The 20666-nt window shown below is 44.3% G+C and overlaps 1 protein-coding gene across 3 annotated transcripts; it reads right to left on the bottom strand.

Annotated features, from left to right (window-relative positions):
* Positions 1 to 28: 28 nt before the first annotated feature.
* On the bottom strand, positions 29 to 19042 carry EEF1AKMT1 (EEF1A lysine methyltransferase 1). Of its 3 annotated transcripts, none has more exons than XM_055542574.1 (5): positions 18875 to 19042; positions 6716 to 6869; positions 5028 to 5110; positions 1678 to 1958; positions 29 to 899 (listed from the first exon to the last, which is right to left on the bottom strand). In XM_055542574.1, the coding sequence occupies exons 2-5, from the start codon at positions 6860 to 6862 to the stop codon at positions 730 to 732; spliced, it is 681 nt and encodes a 226-aa protein (XP_055398549.1). In that variant the 5' UTR covers positions 6863 to 6869; positions 18875 to 19042; the 3' UTR covers positions 29 to 729. The 3 variants fall into 3 exon arrangements, with proteins under 3 accessions (XP_055398549.1, XP_055398548.1, XP_055398547.1); XM_055542573.1 differs by lacking the exon at positions 18875 to 19042 and adding an exon at positions 12038 to 12327 and having other exon boundaries at positions 5028 to 5107; XM_055542572.1 differs by lacking the exon at positions 18875 to 19042 and adding an exon at positions 12038 to 12306.
* Positions 19043 to 20666: the final 1624 nt, after the last annotated feature.

The raw sequence follows: 20666 nt of genomic DNA, 5'->3' as shown, positions 1-20666 counted from the left end.
CAACAAAGAAATACACACACAAAAAAACTGCCTTTCAAACCTTGGGTAATTATTTCAGTCGCCACTATTTTATAACATTTTCCAGCCACTCTGCAAATATAAATAGTGCAAACATCAGAGCACTGGACAAAGGAGAGTAAATGTATTGCATGTGAAAAATAAAGCAGTTCCATTAAACTGTGTTCATCAGTTTAGCTCACCTTAATTAACAGGCAGCACATTCCCAATGGAAGAATCGACTTTCCCCGCCAAGATCCAGAAAGGTAACCTTTATTTGCACCTTCTCTCTAAATGGAATTCATTTAACAAATATTTACTGGGCATGTGCCCTCCCTCTTCTGGACACAAACTGCATCCTCAACTACAAACTCCCTGGCTGTTAGAGCCAGGGGCTGAGGTCTTGGCTGGTCACTACGTACTGCTCTTTACCTGTGTTAAGTGAGGAGAGCAGACTGCTGCTAAGTCGCTTCAGTCGTGTCCGACTCTGTGCGACCCCATGGACTGCAGCCTACCAGGCTCCTCCGTCTGTGGGATTTTCCAGGCAAGAGTACTGGAGTGGGGTGCCATTGCCTTCTCCACTAGATGGGGTCTAAAAGTTCTTCCAGATATAATTCTACAGACTCAAGTTGGCAAAAGCACCCTGAGCTCCAGGGACATCCTAAGGAAATCATAATGTCTTTACCTCGAAAATGAGGACTGGGGAGGTGGTAGTTTTTCAGAGAGGAAATGTCACTTGGGTCCTTCCTGCACTGGGAGCTGCACTGAGAGATCATGGTCCAGCCTGGAGTTGTAATTCACGAAACAGCGAAACTCGTTTCCCAGGGTGCGAGTGTGTTCTGGAATAAACTTGCACATCTTCACTCCAAGCAGCTTTGCTGCCGCCGCCTCCATGACAGCACCTGAGGAGAACCACCAGACAAGCCTCAGCGCCACGCTGGCCGGGGCGAGGAGCTGCCAGTTCCACTCAGCTATACGGGGAAGGTCACTGCTTTCTATCCTTTTACTTCCTCCAACATTTTTGCCAAGTTCCTACTATTTTTCCCTTTATCAAGAATTTTTCTGCCTCTACAAAGCTGAGATACTTAGAAATTGTAAAAATTACTTATATTCTACAAAGTAACAAAAGATAATTTTACTAAAAACTTTTTCCAACTTGGACTCAGCAGCCCCTTTCTCAGTAACATCTAATTGTGCAAACTCATACGGATACATTTGTACCAGCTTCTGGCTGATGACTGCACGTCTCCCTCCAGCCCATCCTCAGTGCCCGCTGCACTAGGGGGAGCGAGGGGCTGCAGGCCTGAAAGTAGGGGGACCTACAGCTCATGTTTTCATTTTGAAACGCCAGGATAATCCCCCTCCCTCACCAGTGAGAACATCTTCTGTTCTGGTAAACCGAATCTAACATCTCGCTCTGTGACCTCTGACATCCACTTTAACCCCAGAGGTTGCAAATTTCTTTATCAGCTAGAGAGGCTGAGCCAGACATGTTACTAGTACTGACACTGCTGAGTACAGATAGCACTCCCGGTGCCCTCACCTCGCGCCAAACCCCACTTCCTGGGCGTCGTGCCACAGAATTCTCAACAGGCCCCAAGAGGCAGCAGCACCTCAGCCCCAGGGTGCAGGGAGGTAAGTGGAATGAGGTCACAGGGTGTGTGGTTGGCCAGCACCCACCTGTGCACAGCAGGATCTTTCCCCGGGTCAGGAGCTTGATGGTTTCCGACATTTTCCTAAGACATTCCTCCGAGAGATAGGGGGGATCTGCCACGACGATGTCAAAGCTGTGTGTGGCGATCCTCTCAGGTAAGTCCACAGGGTTCTTGTAGTCATAGTAGACAAAGTCCTCTCCGTATACGGCAAACCTGCGGTCGTACTCGAAGATGCAGACCGAGACATCGTCTCTGTGCCGCTCTCTCAGCTTCTGGTAGACACTGGGGGCACTCACACACGCTATTCTGGAACAGAGAGACCTAGCTCATGAATGAGCTTTGTGATAGCGTTATAGCAGCAAATAACCACTTCACTGAAAAAGTATATAGCCCACGTCAGATTTTCTTAACGCTACAAACTAAAGTAATAACAGCAGTGAATTTTGGGAGGAATCTGGTGTTTACAGATCTACAACTCATAATTTTTGAGTATGAAATGTACGTTTCATGGTAAAAATGTGAAACATTAGGTACAAGAGTTACGCAGCCCATGACCTGAATTTACCTGTTACTTTCCTGTTGGTCTCTTTTAACATTTATTTCAAATACTTTTAAGCCTCAAACTAAATATTTTCAAGTTATTTGGTAATATTCATATATTTAATATATAAAGAAAAAGAAAGCCTTAGGACTTCCAGATAAAGATGCAGAGGGAACACATTCATTTAGATTTGCTTCTTCAAAGCAATTAATCATGAGAAGGAAACCTCCAACAGCAAGACAATGAGGGAAAACAAAGGAAACATGCTCAGGAAGCTGACAGGCAAGGGTGTGGTCTGGGTGGCTTCTGACTCTGCAGGCCCAAGGGAGCCAAGTCCCAAACTGGCAGCCAGGAAAGCTGAGAGGGAGCCTCGCCAACACCAAAGCACCCGCAACTCAGGAAGCTGAAAACCAGGTAGCTCAAGAAGTAGGGGTGAAGGGGCGGCAGGGGGACTGTTTTTGGAAGGTCTATCGAAGAGGAAATGACCCAGGATTCTCATCTCTGCGCCAAGCCTCCACACTGTGGGAGAAAACGGGAAGGATGTTGTCCGGATGGGGGTAGGGGCACAGCTAGTGGTGAAGGGCCGTGTAGAATGGCAAGGATCACATTAAACCCACCAGATATTGGGACCCCTGACTTACGTGCCTCCTGGAATGAGGTCAACAAGATGCGTGACTCCCAGGAAGGAAGGTGGCTCTTTCTGGGGCTCTTACCAGCCCACAAGAAAAAGCCTGGATTTACTGACCGGGCATTCCTGGGAAAACAGCTGATTCACACCAGCTAACTGCAGACACCAAGCAGAGAAAGCCTGCCCATGTATCAGAGCTTCCAGCCTTAGCATGCCCATCTCAACTAGGAGCACACAGCAGAGGGTTAGCAGACAACTCAGGAGAGTCAGCGCGTACTAAAGCCAAAATATTAATAAAACATGAGAGGCATGCTGGAGTTAGAGACTGTGAAGAGAAGAAGTCCTGTAATGTGATGTCCTCAGAAGGATGAACAAGATACCTTGATAAATATCCAGAGACCTAAGAAATTACAGGTGATAAAGTACAGGACAGCAGAAAGATAAAGTTGAGGAATTTTCCCAGAAGGTCAGGTAAGAAAGACAAAACATGTGAAAAGGACAGAAAGAAAAATGAATCAGGTAAAGAAGAATAGAAGAAAAAAAAAGGACAATTTTCCCAAACTGGAGGACCAGAGTTATGAGAACAGAAAGGCTTCCACCCCTTTCGACAAATGAAAGCACCATACCAGGACACACAACACGGCATCAGGAGAAAACCCTAAGCCGGCAGGGGGCAGGGGTGCGAAAAACAGGTTTCTCATAAGAAATCAGAATGGCATTGTACTTCTCAATAACTAACACATCAAGAGAATGGGTAGAATAAAAATATTTTCAGACAGGTTTTTAAAATTTCCCTCTAGTGAAAAGTGTTGAAGGATGTACCCAACCAGGATAAAGCTGTGAACTAAGGACTGGGATACTGGATACAGGAAGGTCAGAACAAGAAAGATAAGAGGACACTCGGTAGATGGTGGAGGGAAATACCAAGACCAGAGCCAGACGTAAACCAGCCCAGACAGAAGAGGTGGCAAAGCCGGGGGGGGTGGGGGGAGTATTTTTTTCAAGGAATTGAAATATGTGTGAGTTCGTTGGTTAAGAGATTTACACCACTGGGGAGAATTTGAGGGTTAGTGATATGGATGTATAAACCCTATTTAACCAAGATAGGATACAACTAACACCAATTCTACACAATCACTTCCAGGAAACAAACATAGTAACACTTCCCAGGTCATTTTATGAAGCTACTAATATGAAACCCAAACCAAGGGAATAAAACAGGAAATTTCAAACTAATTATCACTCATGAAAGTTGCTGAGTCGTAGCCGACTCTTCGTGACCCCATGGACTTCTCCATGGGGATTCCAGGCCAGAGTACTGGAGTGGGCAGACATTCCCTTCTCCAGGGGATCTTCCCAACTGAGGGATCAAACCCAGGTCTCCCCCACTGCAGGCGGATTCTTACCAGCTGAGCCACCAGGGAAGTATGTAGAAGCAAAAGCCTCAAAAAATATTACCAATGAGTCCAACCAAAAAAATGGATATAACTACTGGGAGCACAGACAGGAAGCAAACCTGTGTGCAATGGAGGATGAAGAAGCTAAATCCTTAGTCTCTTAAGGTGAGATGTCTGTAAGTGACAAATGAACAAGTGCCAATATAAACAGGTTTAGAATTGTAGAAGAGCTGAAAGGCAAGGGGGGGACAAGGGGAAAATTAACAATGGATTACTTTGTTCAACAAGTCTTTCAAGACCATTTGACTTCATATGCACACAAAGTTCTGACAGAAATAAATACCAAACTAACAAAACCTATAATTCTTAAAATTTCAGAAAGATCAAACATTAAGATTTTTTTCTTTTAAAGCAATTCTAGGGGAATAAAGGAGAAGGCAATGGCAACCCACTCCAGCACTCTTGCATGGCAAATCCCATGGACGGAGGAGCCTGGTAGGCTGCAGTCCATGGGGTCGCTAGGAGTCGGGACACAGCTGAAGTGACTTAGCAGCAGCAGCAGCAGGGGAATAAAAGTAATAGAAAAATGTTAAGGAACAGATTAAGACGACTTACACGGAACAGGGTTTTGAGTGTGCCCCTAGCTGCGACAGGAAAGCATTCTTTATTCCTTGTGGTCTTCAAATCATCAACCACAGGTTTTGCAGATTACAGGTGAACCTTCTTACGAACCATCTCTCATCCAGGAAGGACATTTAAAGTATTACTTTAGATTAAAAGGCAAAAGAGAAGCCAACCCAACATCTCACCTGCCGCCCTCCCCGGCAGCTGCCACGGCGTCCTCAGCAAGGCGCATGGCCGTCTCCGGGCTGTACCAGAACTGGCTCAGCTGCTGTGACAGGAACGAGTGAATTATATTAGACCTGGCACACACTTGTCCTTTTAATTCATATCTATTTACCAATATGAATTCTATCAACAGCCAGTGTCACTGCTGGGCCATGCAGTATAATCTGCGCTTCCTTTTGGTATGGCACCTCCTATTCTTCTGGAGTTAATCAACAAACCACTGTTGCATTTGCTTGGGTTCTCCGAAACTATCCCTAATTCTCCCAACATCATCCTGTAGCTCCTGAAAAGTGGTGCATGGGAAGTCAATGTTGTGAGACTTACCATGTCTTATACATTTAACATCTTATCCTCACATTTCACTGGTAACTCAGCTGGGCATAGAATCCTAGACTGAATGAAATTTTCACTCTAAATATTGAAGGCAGTGCTTCACTTTTTTTCTAGTTTCTAATAATGCTATTGAAAAGTGCAATGTCACCTCCTGAGACACTGGAGGTGACATGCTTTTCTCCAGAAGGTTCTAAGATCTTCTTTGTCACCTACATCTAAAAGTTTCACTCATGCCTCCTGGACTTATCCTCTAGTTTTATAATGTATTCTTTCAAACTTCCTGGGAGATTTCTTCATTTTTGTGAACAAAACAAGTGCCAAAAATATACAAATAGTTAATTCAGGTAGTGAAATTATGACTTGTTTTTTTATTCATGTTTTTACCTATTTTCTACACCAACCATAGATTACTTTCAGAATCAGAAAGTACATAGTATTTAAGCAAGCAAAAGGAAAAGAGAAAAAGACTACCTTAAGGTGGACTCGGGTTTCTAATATTTACTATTCAAAGCATCAAGCTAAAGACGAAAATATGATGAAAGAAAACTAGAGGTATCTGAGTAGGTGGAACATTCAGAGTAAATATAAAGAAACATTTCTGTCCCAATTTCAAACAGATGATGAATTTTATATAATTTTATATAAAATATAAACTTTATATAACTTAGATCTACACTTGACACAAAATGTCAAAGACTGCACACACACACCTCCCAGCTGCAAAGTGATGAAGAGAGGCAGATCGATGATTAAGGTAGTCAAAGAAATTTCAAGCCTCATCTATTTCTCAACTATGCTTCAAAAAAGGTAGATTTCTACGTTACAGTTTAGGTTAGCTTTCCTCAACTCACTTTTAAAAATGCCTATTTTTATTTGGCCCATAAAAATACAATTAAAATACATACTGTGCACCAGGAACTATTAATATCTTCTTTAAAACCCCTTTCATCAATTTTTCACTACATGTTTAACACCAGTTGCCCCATTACTGCAATGATCCCTTCCCATAAGGAATGCTGTGCTCCAGTAAAAACTGACAGAATGAATTTGTCTACAAGAAGTACAATCTGTTGGACATGATGATACGCTCTTCCCCTATCTGAAACGTCCCCTCCTCTGACCGCCAAGCAGCCCGGGTCAGAATGAGGAAAATCTGCACTCCCAGTGTCTTAGCTACTGAACAGGCTATCAGCTTCCTAGTGACAAGCGAGACAAACCGGGCTGTTAGGTGGGGTAAAGACCAACAGTGGACTAGGTAGAGAACACACTCCACACTGCCAACACGTCCTGATGGATGCGGAGCATGGTCACTTACCCAGTTCTCTTCTATTATCCCGATGTTGTACTTGTCGTCACCACGGAGGTCAGAGTGGTGCTGCTGCTGCTCAGCATAAAACTCCTGCAGAGCTGCAAGGGCGTATGAAGAAAGCTGGGGGGGCCCCTCGTCTTCGGAGTCACTCATCTCACACCTGCGGGGAATGAGTCAAGTGATGTTAGTGTGTTTCTCCTTTCCATCAAACAATTAAAAAAATTAACTCACAGCAATGATCCAAACTGGAAGTGAGTTGTATCAGGAAAACAGGTATTTAAAATTTCTGAGACCAGGAACCTCCCTGGTGGTTCAGTGGCCAAGACCCCACACCCCCAGTGCAGGGCCCGGGTTCTATCCCTGGTCAGGGAACGAGATGCCACGTGCCATAAACAAAGGCCGGGTGCAGCCAAGCACACGCATACATATGTCTGCAGAGATTTTCCACTAACTAAAGCTGAACAAATAAATGCATGCTTACTCTCTCTGTGTACACAGTTTTCACAATAAGACTTTTCACATTTTTATGACTCCTTGCAGAATGAAATCTGTAAAGATGTTTTGCTTTCTTCTGGTACCTCAGTGGTCACATGCAGATAATTCACAGTAGACTCTGAATCAGAGCTTTTTATGTGTGAATGTCATTGTTGAGGTGACCTAAGGCTCCTAGGTGTTACGATGGGATAAGTGAAGGATTGGTAAAAGAGGGGTAGAGGAAGAGATAGGAAAATTAAAAGGGATGAGAGAGGATGCAAATTACCATCACAATGAGATACAACCATATACCTACCAGACTGACTACAATGGAAAAGACAGGTAACACTGAATGTTTTGGGGGGTGTAGAATAATAGAAACGGCCTACTTTGCTGCTGAAATGTAAACTGATGAAAACATTTTGGATAACAATATTACCTTACCTCTGCTTCAAACTCAGAAATTCTGCATCATATAACTATATGAAACTCCTTTGATTCACATAAATAGACATGGAGAATACGTTCAAAGTGGAAATGTGTACTGGCAACAACTAAAACTGTTGAAATGTCCACTCACTGGACATTACATAATATAACAGACTGCTGTGTATTCCTACAGTAGGGTACTATATCACATGGAAAACATTTCCTTTTCTCCTCTGCTGGCTTGCCACCTGTAACTGTTATGTAAGTAGTTACTTGAAGGATTACAGGTTTACAGGGTATCTATCATGGCACGCGATCAAATAACATTACACCACTTCTGTGTTATACAAAAACCTTACGATTTGTATATAACTTCCATTTCTCTCCTCCAAGCCTTTGTGTTACTATTGTCCAACGTCTTATTTTTATATTTGATATAAACACACCACATGCAAATTTGGCCTTGGAGTAATGAAGCAGGGCAAAGGCTAACAGAGTTTTGTGAAGAGAATGCACTGGTCATAGCAAACACCCTCTTCCAACAACACAAGAGAAGACTCTACATATGGACATCACCAGATGGTCAATACTGAAATCAGATTGATTATATGCAACCAAAGATGGAGAAGCTCTATACAGTCAGCAAAAACAAGACCGGGAGCTGACTGGCTCAGATCATGAACTCCTTATTGCCAAATTCAGACTTAAATTGAAGAAAGTAGGGAAAACCACTAGATATTCAGGTATGACCTAAATCAAATCCCTTACAATTATACAGTGGAAGTGACAAGTAGATTCAGGATCTGATAGAGTGCCTGAAGAACTATGGATGAAGGTTTGTGACATTGTACCGGAGGCAGGGATCAAGATCATCCCACGGAAAAGAAATGTAAAAAGGCAAAATGGTTGTCTGAGGAGGCCTTACAAACAGCTGAGAAAAGACAAGCGAAAGACAAAGGACAAAAGGAAAGATATATCCATTTGAATGCAGAGTTCCAAAGAATAGCAAGGAGAGATAAGAAAGCCTTCCTCAGCGATCAATGCAAAGAAATAGAGGAAAACAACAGAATGGGAAAGACTAGAGATCTCTTCAAGAAAATTAGAGATCCCAAGGAAGTTTTCATGCAAAGACGGGCACAATAAAGGACAGACATGGTATGGACCTAAAAGCAGCAGAACATATTAAGAAGAGGTAGCAAGAATACACAGAACTGTACAAAAAAGATCTTCAAGACCCAGATAATCATGATGGTGTGATCACTCACCTAGAGCCAGACATCGTGGAATGTGAAGTCAAGTGGGCCTTAGGAAGCATCACTACGAACAAAACTAGTGGAGGTGATGGAATTCCAGCTGAGCTATTTGAAATCCTAAAAGATGATGCTGTGAAAGTGCGGCACTCAGTATGCCAGCACATTTGGAACTCAGCAGTGGCCACAGGACTGGAAAAGGTCAGTTTTCATTCCAATCCCAAAGAAAGGCAATGCCAAAGAATGCTCAAACTACCGCACAATTGCACTCATCTCACACGCTAGTAAAGTAATGCTCAAAATTCTCCAAGCCAGGCTTCAACAGTACGTGAACTGTGAACTTGCAGATGTTCAAGCTGGATTTAGAAAAGGCAGAGGAACCAGAGATCAAATTGCCAACATCCGTTGGATCATGGAAAAAGCAAGAGAGTTCCAGAAAAACATCTACTTCTGCTTTATTGACTATGCCAAAGCCTTTGACTATGTGGATCACAACAAACTGTGGAAAATTCTGAAAGAGATGGGAATACCAGACCACCTGACTTGCCTCTTGAGAAATCTGTATGCAGGTCAGGAAGCAATAGTTAGAACTGGACATGGAACAACAAAGTGTTTCCAAATCAGTTCAAGGCTGTCTATTGTCACCCTGCTTATTTAACTTATGTGCAGAGTACATCATGAGAAACGCTGGGCTGAAAGAAGCACAAGCTGGAATCAAGATTGCTGGGAGAAATATCAATAACCTCAGATATGCAGATGACATCACACTTAGGGGAGAAAGCGAAGAACTAAAGAGCCTCTTAATGAAAGTGAAAGAGAGTCAAAAAGTTGGCTTAAAACTCAACATTGAGAAAACTAAGGTCATGGCATCTGGTCCTGTCAGTTCATGGCAAATAGATGGGGAAACAGTGATAGACTTTATTTTTTTGGGCTCCAAAATCACTGCAGATGGTGACTGCAGCCATGAAATTAAAAGACACTTGTTCCTTGGAAGAAAAGTTATGACCAACCTAGACAGCATATCAAAAGCAGAGATGTTACTTTGCCAACAAAGGTCCGTCTAGTCAAGGCTATGGTTGTTCCAATAGTCATGTCATGCGTGGATGTGAGAGTTGGACTATAAAGAAAGCTGAGCACCAAAGAATTGATGCTTTTGAATTGCTGTGTTGGAGAAGACTCTTGAGAGTCCCTTCGATAGCAAGGAGATCCAACCAGTCCATCCTAAAGGAGATCAGTCCTGAATATTCAAGGACTGATGCTGAAGCTGAAACTCCACTACTTTGGCCACCTGATACGAAGAACTGACTCATTGGAAAAGACCCTGATGCTGGGAAAGATTGAAGGCGGGAGGAGAAGGGGACAACAGAGGATGAGATGGCTGGATGGCATCACCGACTCTATGGACATGAGTTTGAGTAAACTCCGGGAGTTGGTGATGGACAGGGAGGCCTGGCATGCTGCAGTCCATGGGGTCGCAAAGAGTCAGACACGACTGAGTGACTGAACTTAACTGAAATACAGCACACTGTTAAAAAATCTTTTAAAAAAACCTACATTGTAACCACTTAACTTGCACTTCATTTTGTATTGATTAATACTGCCATCACCTGTCATTCTCCTTGTGCTTGAATGAACGTTTCTTGTAACACAGTTCTCTGGAGCTCCTCCTCTGTACTCACTCTGCCCTGCTTGCTTCCCATGAGGCTTCCCCAGAATCTATCAGTATTTCCTCAACTCAGAGCGGTCCCTGGGTTCCCTTCCCTGCGTAGCAGCCTGAAAAGTCTTTCGGGCAGTAAGACGAAGTAACCATCAGGTTCAGTCTGTTCATTTCCCTTTTTCAGGGACCACTGACCTTTGTGGCCTAGTGCCCGTTATCTTCAAAGACATTTTTCCCCACGTATTTTACCTGTTTTTTTTTTCAGTTCTATCAGATGGGAGGGGAAATTTAGTCTTGTTACTCCTAGTGGAAGTTCATGACAGTATTAAAAAAAAACAAAACCTACAGCCATATATACTAACAAGAATCAATCTTAAGAATATGTTAAATCACAAAGTTACAGAATACATATAGTATCAATAATTCTATTTAAGTGAAGTTCAGAAACATGGGGATAAAAGCAAGTTACTGAAAAATCAAAGATTAAAGATAGTGGTTACCACTGGGAGTGAGGAATACATAATTTTAAAAATGTTTACTATATTATCTGCAGAGACCCATGGACTTGATTCTGTAACCAAAAAGTGTCTGAAATGGCTTCTAAACAGTTTGAGCCTTCCCCAAGTAATAATCTTTTTCAAAGAACTTAGAATAAATCTCATGAAAGGACTCATCTATTTTTCTACCCACATTTTCCACACTGTACAATGATTTCCATTAAGGTATGAATTCAATGTAGGAAAATATAAGATTTTTTTAAAACAGAAAAAAATGTATCCAAGTACATGTATAGTTTATAGTAGAAGTCAGTAGTGCTCTGTGAAATGTTTTAGCAAAAAATATACATGTGTGTATAGGGTCGTGCATCACGACACAACTTCCTGCTGCAGGCTGTAGTCTTAAATGTTTGCAGTGTTTCACAGTAAACGATCTATAATTTTTGCACAGACTCATCTCAAGATGGAGAGGTTCTAATACTTTATACAAACAGCTCTTATCTGAAGCAGATACTTGGTATTTTTTATACTGATTGTGAAAAAGCATTTCTGCTATTATTTATTTAGACATTCAGAAAAACAATATAATACTGGATTCAGAGCAAGAACTGGAGCTGAACTACCTAAGTGTAAATCATGGTTTAGCCACTTATTAACTACATAGCTTTAAGCAAGTATTTAACTCTTCTATGCCTTAAATTTTCTCATCTATGAAATGGAGATAATGTTAAAACTTATTTAATAGAGTTGTTCTGAATTAGATGAGTTACTATCTACAAACCACCTAATCGTCCTTGGCACACAACAGGAACAAAAATATTACCTTCAGTACTGTTCAAATTGCAGGATCTCACTGACAGTACGGAATCTGTGGTGACCACTAGTTTAATACCTTCATGTGACTACTTGGCAGCAGAGGGACCACAAGAAATCAATAATTAAAGGAACACTACGAAGAGTGACAGGAAATGACGAGCATGGTGAACGCTGCATGCAGGGAGCACGACTGGCTCTGGCTTACTTGTCACTTGTCACCTTCACAGACGTAAGATGGACTGATGCTGAATGCTCTGGCCACTGGATGTGAAGAGCTGACTCATCGGAAAAGACCCTGATGTTGCAAAAGATTGAGGGACGACAGAGGATGAGATGGTTGGATGGCATCACTGAGTCAATGGACAGGAGTTTGAGCAAACTCTGGGAGACAGTGAGGGACAGGGAAGCCTGGCACGCTGCAGTCCACGGGGTCACAAAGAGCTGGACACAAATGAACAAGCTATCACTGTATCACTTTTAGACAAAATGCAGATTAACAGATCTATCATCTCAGAGCACAAAATAAAGTGGTCAGAGAGATGAGACTGTTCAGAAGGTAGACATCATCAAGGTGGGATCTAAAGGTGGGAAGGAATGGTTAGAGTGTGTACAAAGTTATTAGAAGGATCTGGGAAGACTATCTCCATACTGAGATAATTGTACTGGCACAATCTATCTGATGGAACTACTTTGGATCACTAGTCTATTCAAAGGCTTTCAACTCCCAGGAGAAGACTTAAAATATTAATTTCAGTCAGTTTGGGCCCTTAACTCAGCAGTGGCTTCCTATACCTACTCATTTTTGCCTCAGGAAGGTTTTATGCTCAGGGGTTAACTTATACAGCTAAGTGAGGACAATGACATAGCGAGGTCAATGCCACTGAAAGTTTACTGTTGCCAGTTCTAGAAATCCAAGTCACAGCACAGCGGGAAGCACCACATAAGACTGGTCACATGCAGAAACAAGGAGGCAGAGAGAAAATGGGGACAGTGTTTTTACTGCTCAGACAGTGGGCGGAAGGGGAAAACATCCTACGAGGGTAGAGAGGACTTTCACGTGCACCTGAGAGCTAAGCTATGGGGAAGACGCAAGCCCCTCCGGCCCTGAGAGGAACAGACGCCAGGCAGACAGCCGTGCTGGAGTCTCAGAATGCAACTCCAACAGCTCCAGGAGCAGCGTGTATGTAACCAGTGGGGGCAAAGTGGGCAATAAAGACCCCTTTCTTCAAATACTGGGCATCTGGATTTTGATTGCTGATGGTACTTCTGATCACGGAGGCAGAGGCAGGCAGCCATTGCTGCAGCACTCCCCCCCCCACCCCCAGCAGAGGCAACTCTGCGGGGATTTAAAGGGCTGCCACCACCCCGTCCCTTTCATGGGCCACGCATTTAAGGACCAGACCATTATAAACAGCAACCGCATACATGGAGGGATTTAGAAGATGCATGTACATGTCTGGGAAAAGGTGTGGGCTTAGAAAGACCTCAAGCTTCCTCAGGCTGATATTTAGCACAAAAACAGACTACAATAATAGCAATGACAACAACAGAATGACAGAAAAAGCAAATCTTGGAGAAGGGGGAAAATCTGATTTCCAGCACTTTGAACAAAATCATACTGTGAACAAAGTATGAACAAAATCATACTTTATGAACGAAGTATGAACAAAAGCACTTTGAACAAAGCATACAAAGAGACAGCAAAGCATGGCCCGTTGAAAAGAAAAAAGCCATGTCTGAAAAAGGCCACATAGCACTCCTGCTAGACGAAGACCCCAACTGTCCTAAATATGCTAAAAGACCTAAAAAGTATGGACAAAGTTAAGAAAACAATGCATGAACATAATGCAAATATCAACAGAGACAGGCTACACCTTCAAGTGAACCATGCTCACTGTCCCAGAAGAAAAGATAAAGGGAGAGATTATTAGCTTTTGTGCAGGGCTGAGAAAGTCTGAGAACACTGCAAACTGAGCTGCAAGGTACAAAGAGGCTTCATTCTGGTCTTGTATTTCAGGATTCAGAATCACGAAAAAAAAATTTAATGCTTTCAAAACAAGTTTTTTTATAAATGATGAATATAAAATCTATCAGGTGTTTTTGCAAAAGTAAATCCCTGACTTGTTTCCCCTCCCCACAAGATACAGAGTAAGAATTTGGACAGAGTTCTACATGAAACCTAAATATGAAATTCTCATTTATCAGTTGATCCTTAAGGGCTCCAACACTTAATATTTTTAGTAAAGGTCCATTAAAATTAAGGAATTAACAAACCACTGGGCAGTTGCTTTCAACTGTCATTTATGATGCTCACTGAAAATGCTGAAGGAAAAGAACAGTCAATGTGGGACTGCATGTTACAGATATTCAAAGGGCATGGATCTACAAAATCATGAATGATTTAGAGAACACTGCTGGAGAAGTAAAGCTGACTTCAAAAAGCAATCCAAGGAAATCTACGTACATCGTAGCCTCTGGCATCTGGTCAAAAGTGATTCTTCTTTATAGAGACATCATTTTGTCCAATCTGTTAACCAGATCAAATCAACCTTAACACATGTCTCATCTGACACGGACTATTCCAGTCAGTTTCACATGAGGCAGACGGGTTGTTTACTGACACTGTGGTGAAACTGTCATGACATGGGACTCATGCATCAAACATGCCACGAGACTGGCTCATCAGCTTTCTGGGAAGCAACCGAATTGCTTCCAGGTCACCCTTCTTGTCATCACAGACTCCATACACATCTATAAACAGACAGAGTCTGTGGATGGGATCAGCTTTGCAAGGGTACCAAGCATCCCAGGGTGGCTTCTGTTTGTAAAGTACAGGGAGGAGATATTGACCATACTTTAGAATTTGTAAAATAGAAAGGACAGCCCTTAAAACAAGCAAGATCTCTTTCTTGTGTTCTCACATAGCTTAACAGAAAACATTTGTTCACCATGAAAGAGAAGTGATTAAAAAATGTAACCAAAGAATCTTGAAAACTTGCTCTGCATAGTAGTGTCTGTTTCTTCTAAGGCAAGTGGAGAAGAAGATCACTGCCTGCATCTGACGATCACATCCCCGTGCCCCAGGTGCCCTGATGCAGCAGTGCGACGAGAAATCACACAGATGGCCTCGGGACACAGGTTCCTGCCTGCTCCAGGACGGGGCTAGGACATTTCCAGAGGGGGTCCAGTGAACAGTATGTCCAAAGAACTGCTGAAAGGACCAACACCCTTGTAACAGATAAGCAGTCTTAACATAGCATCAGACAGCTAGTGGGTATTTTAATGTCACTAACTAGGCACCCCTGAGCGACTGCAGACCACCAAGGGCCACCCAGAAGCAGAGTGTGTTTGGAGTTAAAGCAGTCTCTGTGCGTCACAGGGACAGGGGTCGCCAGAGACACTGATGCTAACGTACAGACTCCACGAGATCACAAACAGCAGGGAAGCCAGGCCCTCCAAGACCAAACACATGAGCTCAGCTAACAGAACAACGACTTAAAGTATACTGTACTTATAAACTCTAAAGTTTTATAATTCACCTTAAAAACAAGAAAGATGAGGGCAGGGAAGCTGAAGAGTTATAGAACCCACAACTCAAATCAGAAGCAAATGATTTTAATCAATGATTCAGAAATGCACAATCATATAACCAACTTGTTATAAGACAGGGTTGTTTAGTAGGAAAAAAACAAGGAAATGTTTCTTCCACAAAGTTTTCAAAATCACATCTTCTTGTATCACTCATGACCTTCTGACTCTCCCTACTGACTTAAATGGTATTTCTTCACACAAATACTTTTCATGAACAGGTTATTTCCTTACTAAGTTACTTCTTGCTTCAGCTCTTTTACTTCAAAATAAAGAAAAGTATAATTTACTTATTGGTCTCTACCGATATTCCTTAATTAAAAACTTTTCTTAAAATACAAAGTTGACAGCCTTAACTTTTGGCACGTGTAAATGTGTGCATACTTGATAAAAGAGAAGACTGCAAGCCTTTCCAGCATCACCCATACAATAACAGCTCTAGATGCTACACACCAGGCATTCACCTGCTTTAAAGCTACACATGGGAACAGGAGTTCTTTAAGAAGCTGCTACAGTCTGGGAGGGAAATAGAATGCCCACTGACTGGGCACCAGACCCTGGCAAGGGCTGCCCAAAGGACCCACATTTGTGCTAGAAGCTGCTGAGAAATGGAGCAGAACTGCTAAGGGGGTGGACTTAGTGCTCTGATGAGGGGCACTGTTCACAATCATTAGTAACAGGAGAGCGAAGCCGCAGGGCTGAACCATGGAATGCAGATACCCTCATCATGGAATATGACACCTGGGGCAGGTTTATGTTCAGAACGACATGCACGCGATGACAGGGCACCTGATGCTTACACATCCCACGAACACTGCCTTTCAAAGTCAAGTCTCTGGGGACTCACGGGCTTGCCATTCCATGAGCACCACTTCTACAACTCCCTGCAGCGCTGGATCAAGAGGTGATGAGATCACCTCCATCTCAGTCACAAGCTGGTTTACTCCCCAAAAGGTGTCCTTCTAACTTCACATTTTTGCCAAGATCAGCTCTAATGAATCAAATGCACCATTACTGAAAGGATTCTGTCTTGTTCAGTTAGTCAAATATATGTTAATCCTTCCTAAGTGGAAGGCCCAGCTTCTACTGTGGGGAGAAGTGCGGACGTGATGAAAGTACATGTATCCAAGTGCCTTCTGAGAGGTCGCCCAAATGCTTACTAGCTTCCAGTGACACCCACAAGACACATCTTTTCTTTTCCTTCAGGATCTCTCTAAAGGTTACTACTCTAGACAGGGAATCCTAAAAATGTCTGAGCAAGGTGATTATTCTGCTAACAAACATACTGCCATTCTCCCATCTCCTCTCATTGTCAGAGTAAAAGGAAGCTTAGAGGTCTCAGGAATCTTGGAGAGAAAGCCTTGACTATCTTTTCTTTGTCCTCTTCTTAGAAAATGAAAATTACCAAAAATTATGACTGTAAGTAATATGGAGGAGAAAAGTACAGTAGGTCCAGGAGAAAGCTCTGACTCTGCCAGCTTTGGGTCAAGCTGAATATAGTATGACGACAGTTCAATTTTCTTTGAACAGCTTTATGCATCTTAGGTAAACTTACTATGCTCCAGTGAGGAAAATACCTATCAAAAAAACTACCCCCTTTTGGGACTTCCCCAGTGGTCCAGTGGCTAAGACTCCCCTGCTCCCAATGCAGGGGGCCCAGGTCCGATCCTTGGCTGGGGAACTAGATCCCACGTGTTGTAGTTAAGAGATCCCATGCTGCAGCTAAATATGACACAAGATCCCAAACACAGCAACCGAGCCCTGACACAGCCAAACATGAACACACACAGACTGCGCTCAAGGCTAAAATGATTCTTAAAAATTGTATTGAAAATTAAAAAAAACTTTATCCCTTTCTGTAGGTTTGGAAATAATGTTTGTAGATAATGTAATTTCTTCAACTCACTCAAGCTACTCTGACCAAAGACCCCAAAAATATGAAACCTTTCACCCCCAGAAAACTGGATCATACACTCCAAGGCAGCACGTGTATAAACGTGAAATTGTCACGCTGAGTAGCTGCCTGTGCATTTTCAGAGCCTCAGTGGAAGATGTGAGGTATTTCCAGGGTGCCCACCTGTCTCCGAGAGACCACACCAGTTCACCTGAGGTGATGAGGGGCCACCAACATTTGCTCAGAATGGTGTTCCTTCACAACGTTTACAATCTCCTGGGAGCATCCCTACCTAACGACCTAGTGTGCATTCATTCAAGGTCAAGGTAAAGCAAAGGCGGGTGGCTTTCTCTTTCCCTTTTTAGAAAGCTCTGTCAAGGGCTGCTGCTGCTAAGTCACTACAGTCGTGTCCGACTCTGTGTGACCCCATAGAAGGCAGCCCACCAGGCTCCGCCGTCCCTGGGATTCTCCAGGCAAGAACACTGGAGTGGCTTGCCATTTCCTTCTCCAATGCATGAAAGTGAAAAGTGAAAGTGAAGTCGTTCAAGTCGTGTCTGACCCTCAGCGACCCCATGGACTGCAGCCTACCAGGCTTCTCCATCCATGGGATTTTCCAGGCAGGAGTACTGGAGTGGGGTGCCACTGCCTTCTCCGCTGTCAAGAGCAGAAAGTCTAAATTATCTCCCAGGCCTGCCATCACGTTCACGAGCCAGAGAAGGAGCCACAGATTACTCGCGGGAGTGGGGGAAGCCACCACACACGCCTTGGCAGATGCCAACAGCAAGTGCTCAGATAAAAAAGAAGCAACACCACTTTAGCAAATATTAAAATCCAACGTCTCCTGTGAGAGACTGCAGGTACAGTCGGTTCCTGATTCCAGCTGCACCACGACACTGCCTGGAACAGCTGAAGGCAAGGAAAAGTGCGCGAGTCCACATACTTTGCTGTGTACACATATGAATGCGTACGGATGTTTCCACAGCTGCATTTGTGGATTGACAACGGCTTTCAATTTGCAACCTGAAATCTGTTAGCTAATTACTTAGAAATAAAAAAACATGAAAACAAAAAAGTTGGCTTTAACTTCAAAGCAAATAATTCCGAAGAGCAGATTAAGAAAACTACTTTCATAGCTGAAAAAGAAAAAAAAAAATTGTTTTGTGGAGGGTGGATCTCTAAATTGTCCATATTTCCAGCATCCAGGCCTCTACCGGGACGCGGGCGGCCGGGGCCGGCGAGGGGCGGCAGGTTGCCCCGTGCCCCTCCACAGAACGACGCCGCCTGCGACCCAGGTGTCCACACACACACCGTCCACAGCCACGGGCTGCCACCACAACCGCCCCGCCTCCCGGAACACGCCCAGGCGGCCCCCCGCCGGACACCGGCCCCGCCCCCCCACCCCCCACCCCGCCTTGGAGACGGCCGTTACTCCACACACTGAGACCCCGGCTGAAGCGCGGCTCCACGTGCCCGGCCCGGCCCCGCGGCCGACCTGAGCACACCCGAGACGGCAGCGCCTCCCAACCCCTTCCGCCCGGCCCCGAGGACCAGAGCCGCTACCCTGACTGTGTCGGGAGACGCGGACGAGCGGAGTCGGCGCGGGCTCCTCACTCCACTCGCCGCTCGAGTCCACGCGTGCTCCGTAGCCCGCGGGGCCTTGTCGGGCAGCCAGCTGCGTCTGCGCGTGCGCACTGCGGCCCGCCAGGCCGGAAGCGTGCGCGGGGGCGCGTCCGCGCAAGCACAGTAGTCCCGCGGGGCAGGGTAGGAGGGGCCGGGGTCGTGGGCGGGGCTGCGGGCTGGCACGGTCCGCGCACGCGCAGACGAGCGCTCCCGGGAGGCCCTTGGGCACCGCGCCACGTGCAGGGCCGCCTGGCGCCGGGAGCTGCGCGGCTGAGCACGTGTCCGCGAGGACGGGGGCAGCAGAGACGCTGCAGGTTTTAAGGCGCACCAAGAGACCTGTCGTTTGCACTTCATTGTACGTTTCACAAGCAGCAAGGCCCCGTCTGTTCCGCCTCCTCCGTCTAATGGGGAGATAGACATAGCCACCGCTGCGTTAGAGAAGGCCTTTAAAAAAAACCCCGCACACGGGCCCCTCCGCGGTGCGTCTGTCGGAGCCACGGTAGACTCCCGCCTGACACCGACGGTTCCCGAGACCCGAAGACGCGGTCCCCGTGCTGAGACCGCCTACGAGCTGGGCAAGCCCTCCCCTCATGAAGCAGCAGCGCTGTGTGCAGCGACTCACGGGTGGGAGCACACCCTCCGCGGAGCCGGGTCAGAGCCGACGCCTGCGCGCGTACTGGAGGTGCTTGCAGACCCCGATTGGTGTCATGACTGTTCTCCCCCAGGGCCACCAATCCATGCAGCATCCCTGCCTGTTTTCTCCTCATCCTCCTTACCAATCCCGTCATCTTCCCACGTTACCTTCTATTGAATACTTTTAATCCTTTCTGGTATAAGGTGAGGATATAAATTAAAAACAGGTTTGCTATTCTGGGAATACCGTAATTAACACTTTAAATACGGCCCCCAAGCTTACAGCAAACCATGCTTTCATTTTTTCTTTGGATGACAAGTCCACTAAGCTGCGTACGTCAAAACCAGCTATAATTTAGGAAAGCAGCAGGAAAGAAAACATACATATCAAGCTAAAAGAACAATAAATATGAACTGAGAGACAATAACCGACTTTTATGGCAGTGTATTTTTTTACAGAGGTAGTAGTGTTCCATACATAGGACACACTGCCTTGGCTTATTCAGCAGAAAGGCTTATTTATATTAAAGCAAGTTATTTTTGGATTAAAACAGATCTATAATATTTTAAGCTTTCAAAGTTTCAACTGCTTTCACCATATGTGAGACAATAGTTATCTGCCATTTAATGTGTATTACTGTTATTTTTTTTATTAAAGTGACCACAGTTGTCAAATAGTTACAACTCTTTCAGCTGAAACGTTTGCATTGTAATTTAATAGGTTTTGCAAATCATAGAAAAAATTTAAGATACCAAGAGGCAATTTTATTATCATTGAAACAAAGGGGAAACTGCAGGAATTCCCTGGCAGCCCCGTGGTCAGTATGCAGCGCTTTTACTGCCGAGGCCCTGGCTTCAATCTCTAGTCAGGGAACTGAGATCCCACAAGCCATGTGGCCAATAAATAAATAACTAAAGGGAAACTTGTCAAGTAAACTGGACTAGAAAGATACATTCAAATCAATCTCAGTTCAGGAATTACTCCTTTTGTGTGGCCCGACTGTGAAGAAGGCTGAGTGCTGAAGAATTGATGCTTTTGAACTGTGGTGTTGGAGAAGACTCTTGAGAGTCCCTTGGACTGCAAGGAGATCCAACCAGT

The sequence above is a fragment of the Bubalus kerabau genome, chromosome 12, assembly GCF_029407905.1.
Source record: "Bubalus kerabau isolate K-KA32 ecotype Philippines breed swamp buffalo chromosome 12, PCC_UOA_SB_1v2, whole genome shotgun sequence".
NCBI classification, from domain to species: domain Eukaryota; kingdom Metazoa; phylum Chordata; class Mammalia; order Artiodactyla; family Bovidae; genus Bubalus; species Bubalus kerabau.
The sequence above is the reverse complement of the archived record's forward strand: the minus strand, read 5'-3'. Positions and strand labels throughout refer to the sequence as shown.

Excerpts from the sequence above, each read along its gene's own strand:
- EEF1AKMT1 (XM_055542572.1), bottom strand. The coding sequence starts at position 12,180 with ATGCCATCCAACCATCTCATCCTCTGTCGTCCCTCAATCTTTTGCAAC. Across the intron at positions 6,870-12,037 it reads GTGAAGGTGACAAGTGACAA|GTGTGAGATGAGTGACTCCG; the intron begins GTAAGCCAGAGC and ends CATTCCCCGCAG. Across the intron at positions 5,111-6,715 it reads GGATAATAGAAGAGAACTGG|CAGCTGAGCCAGTTCTGGTA; the intron begins GTAAGTGACCAT and ends TTCCTGTCACAG.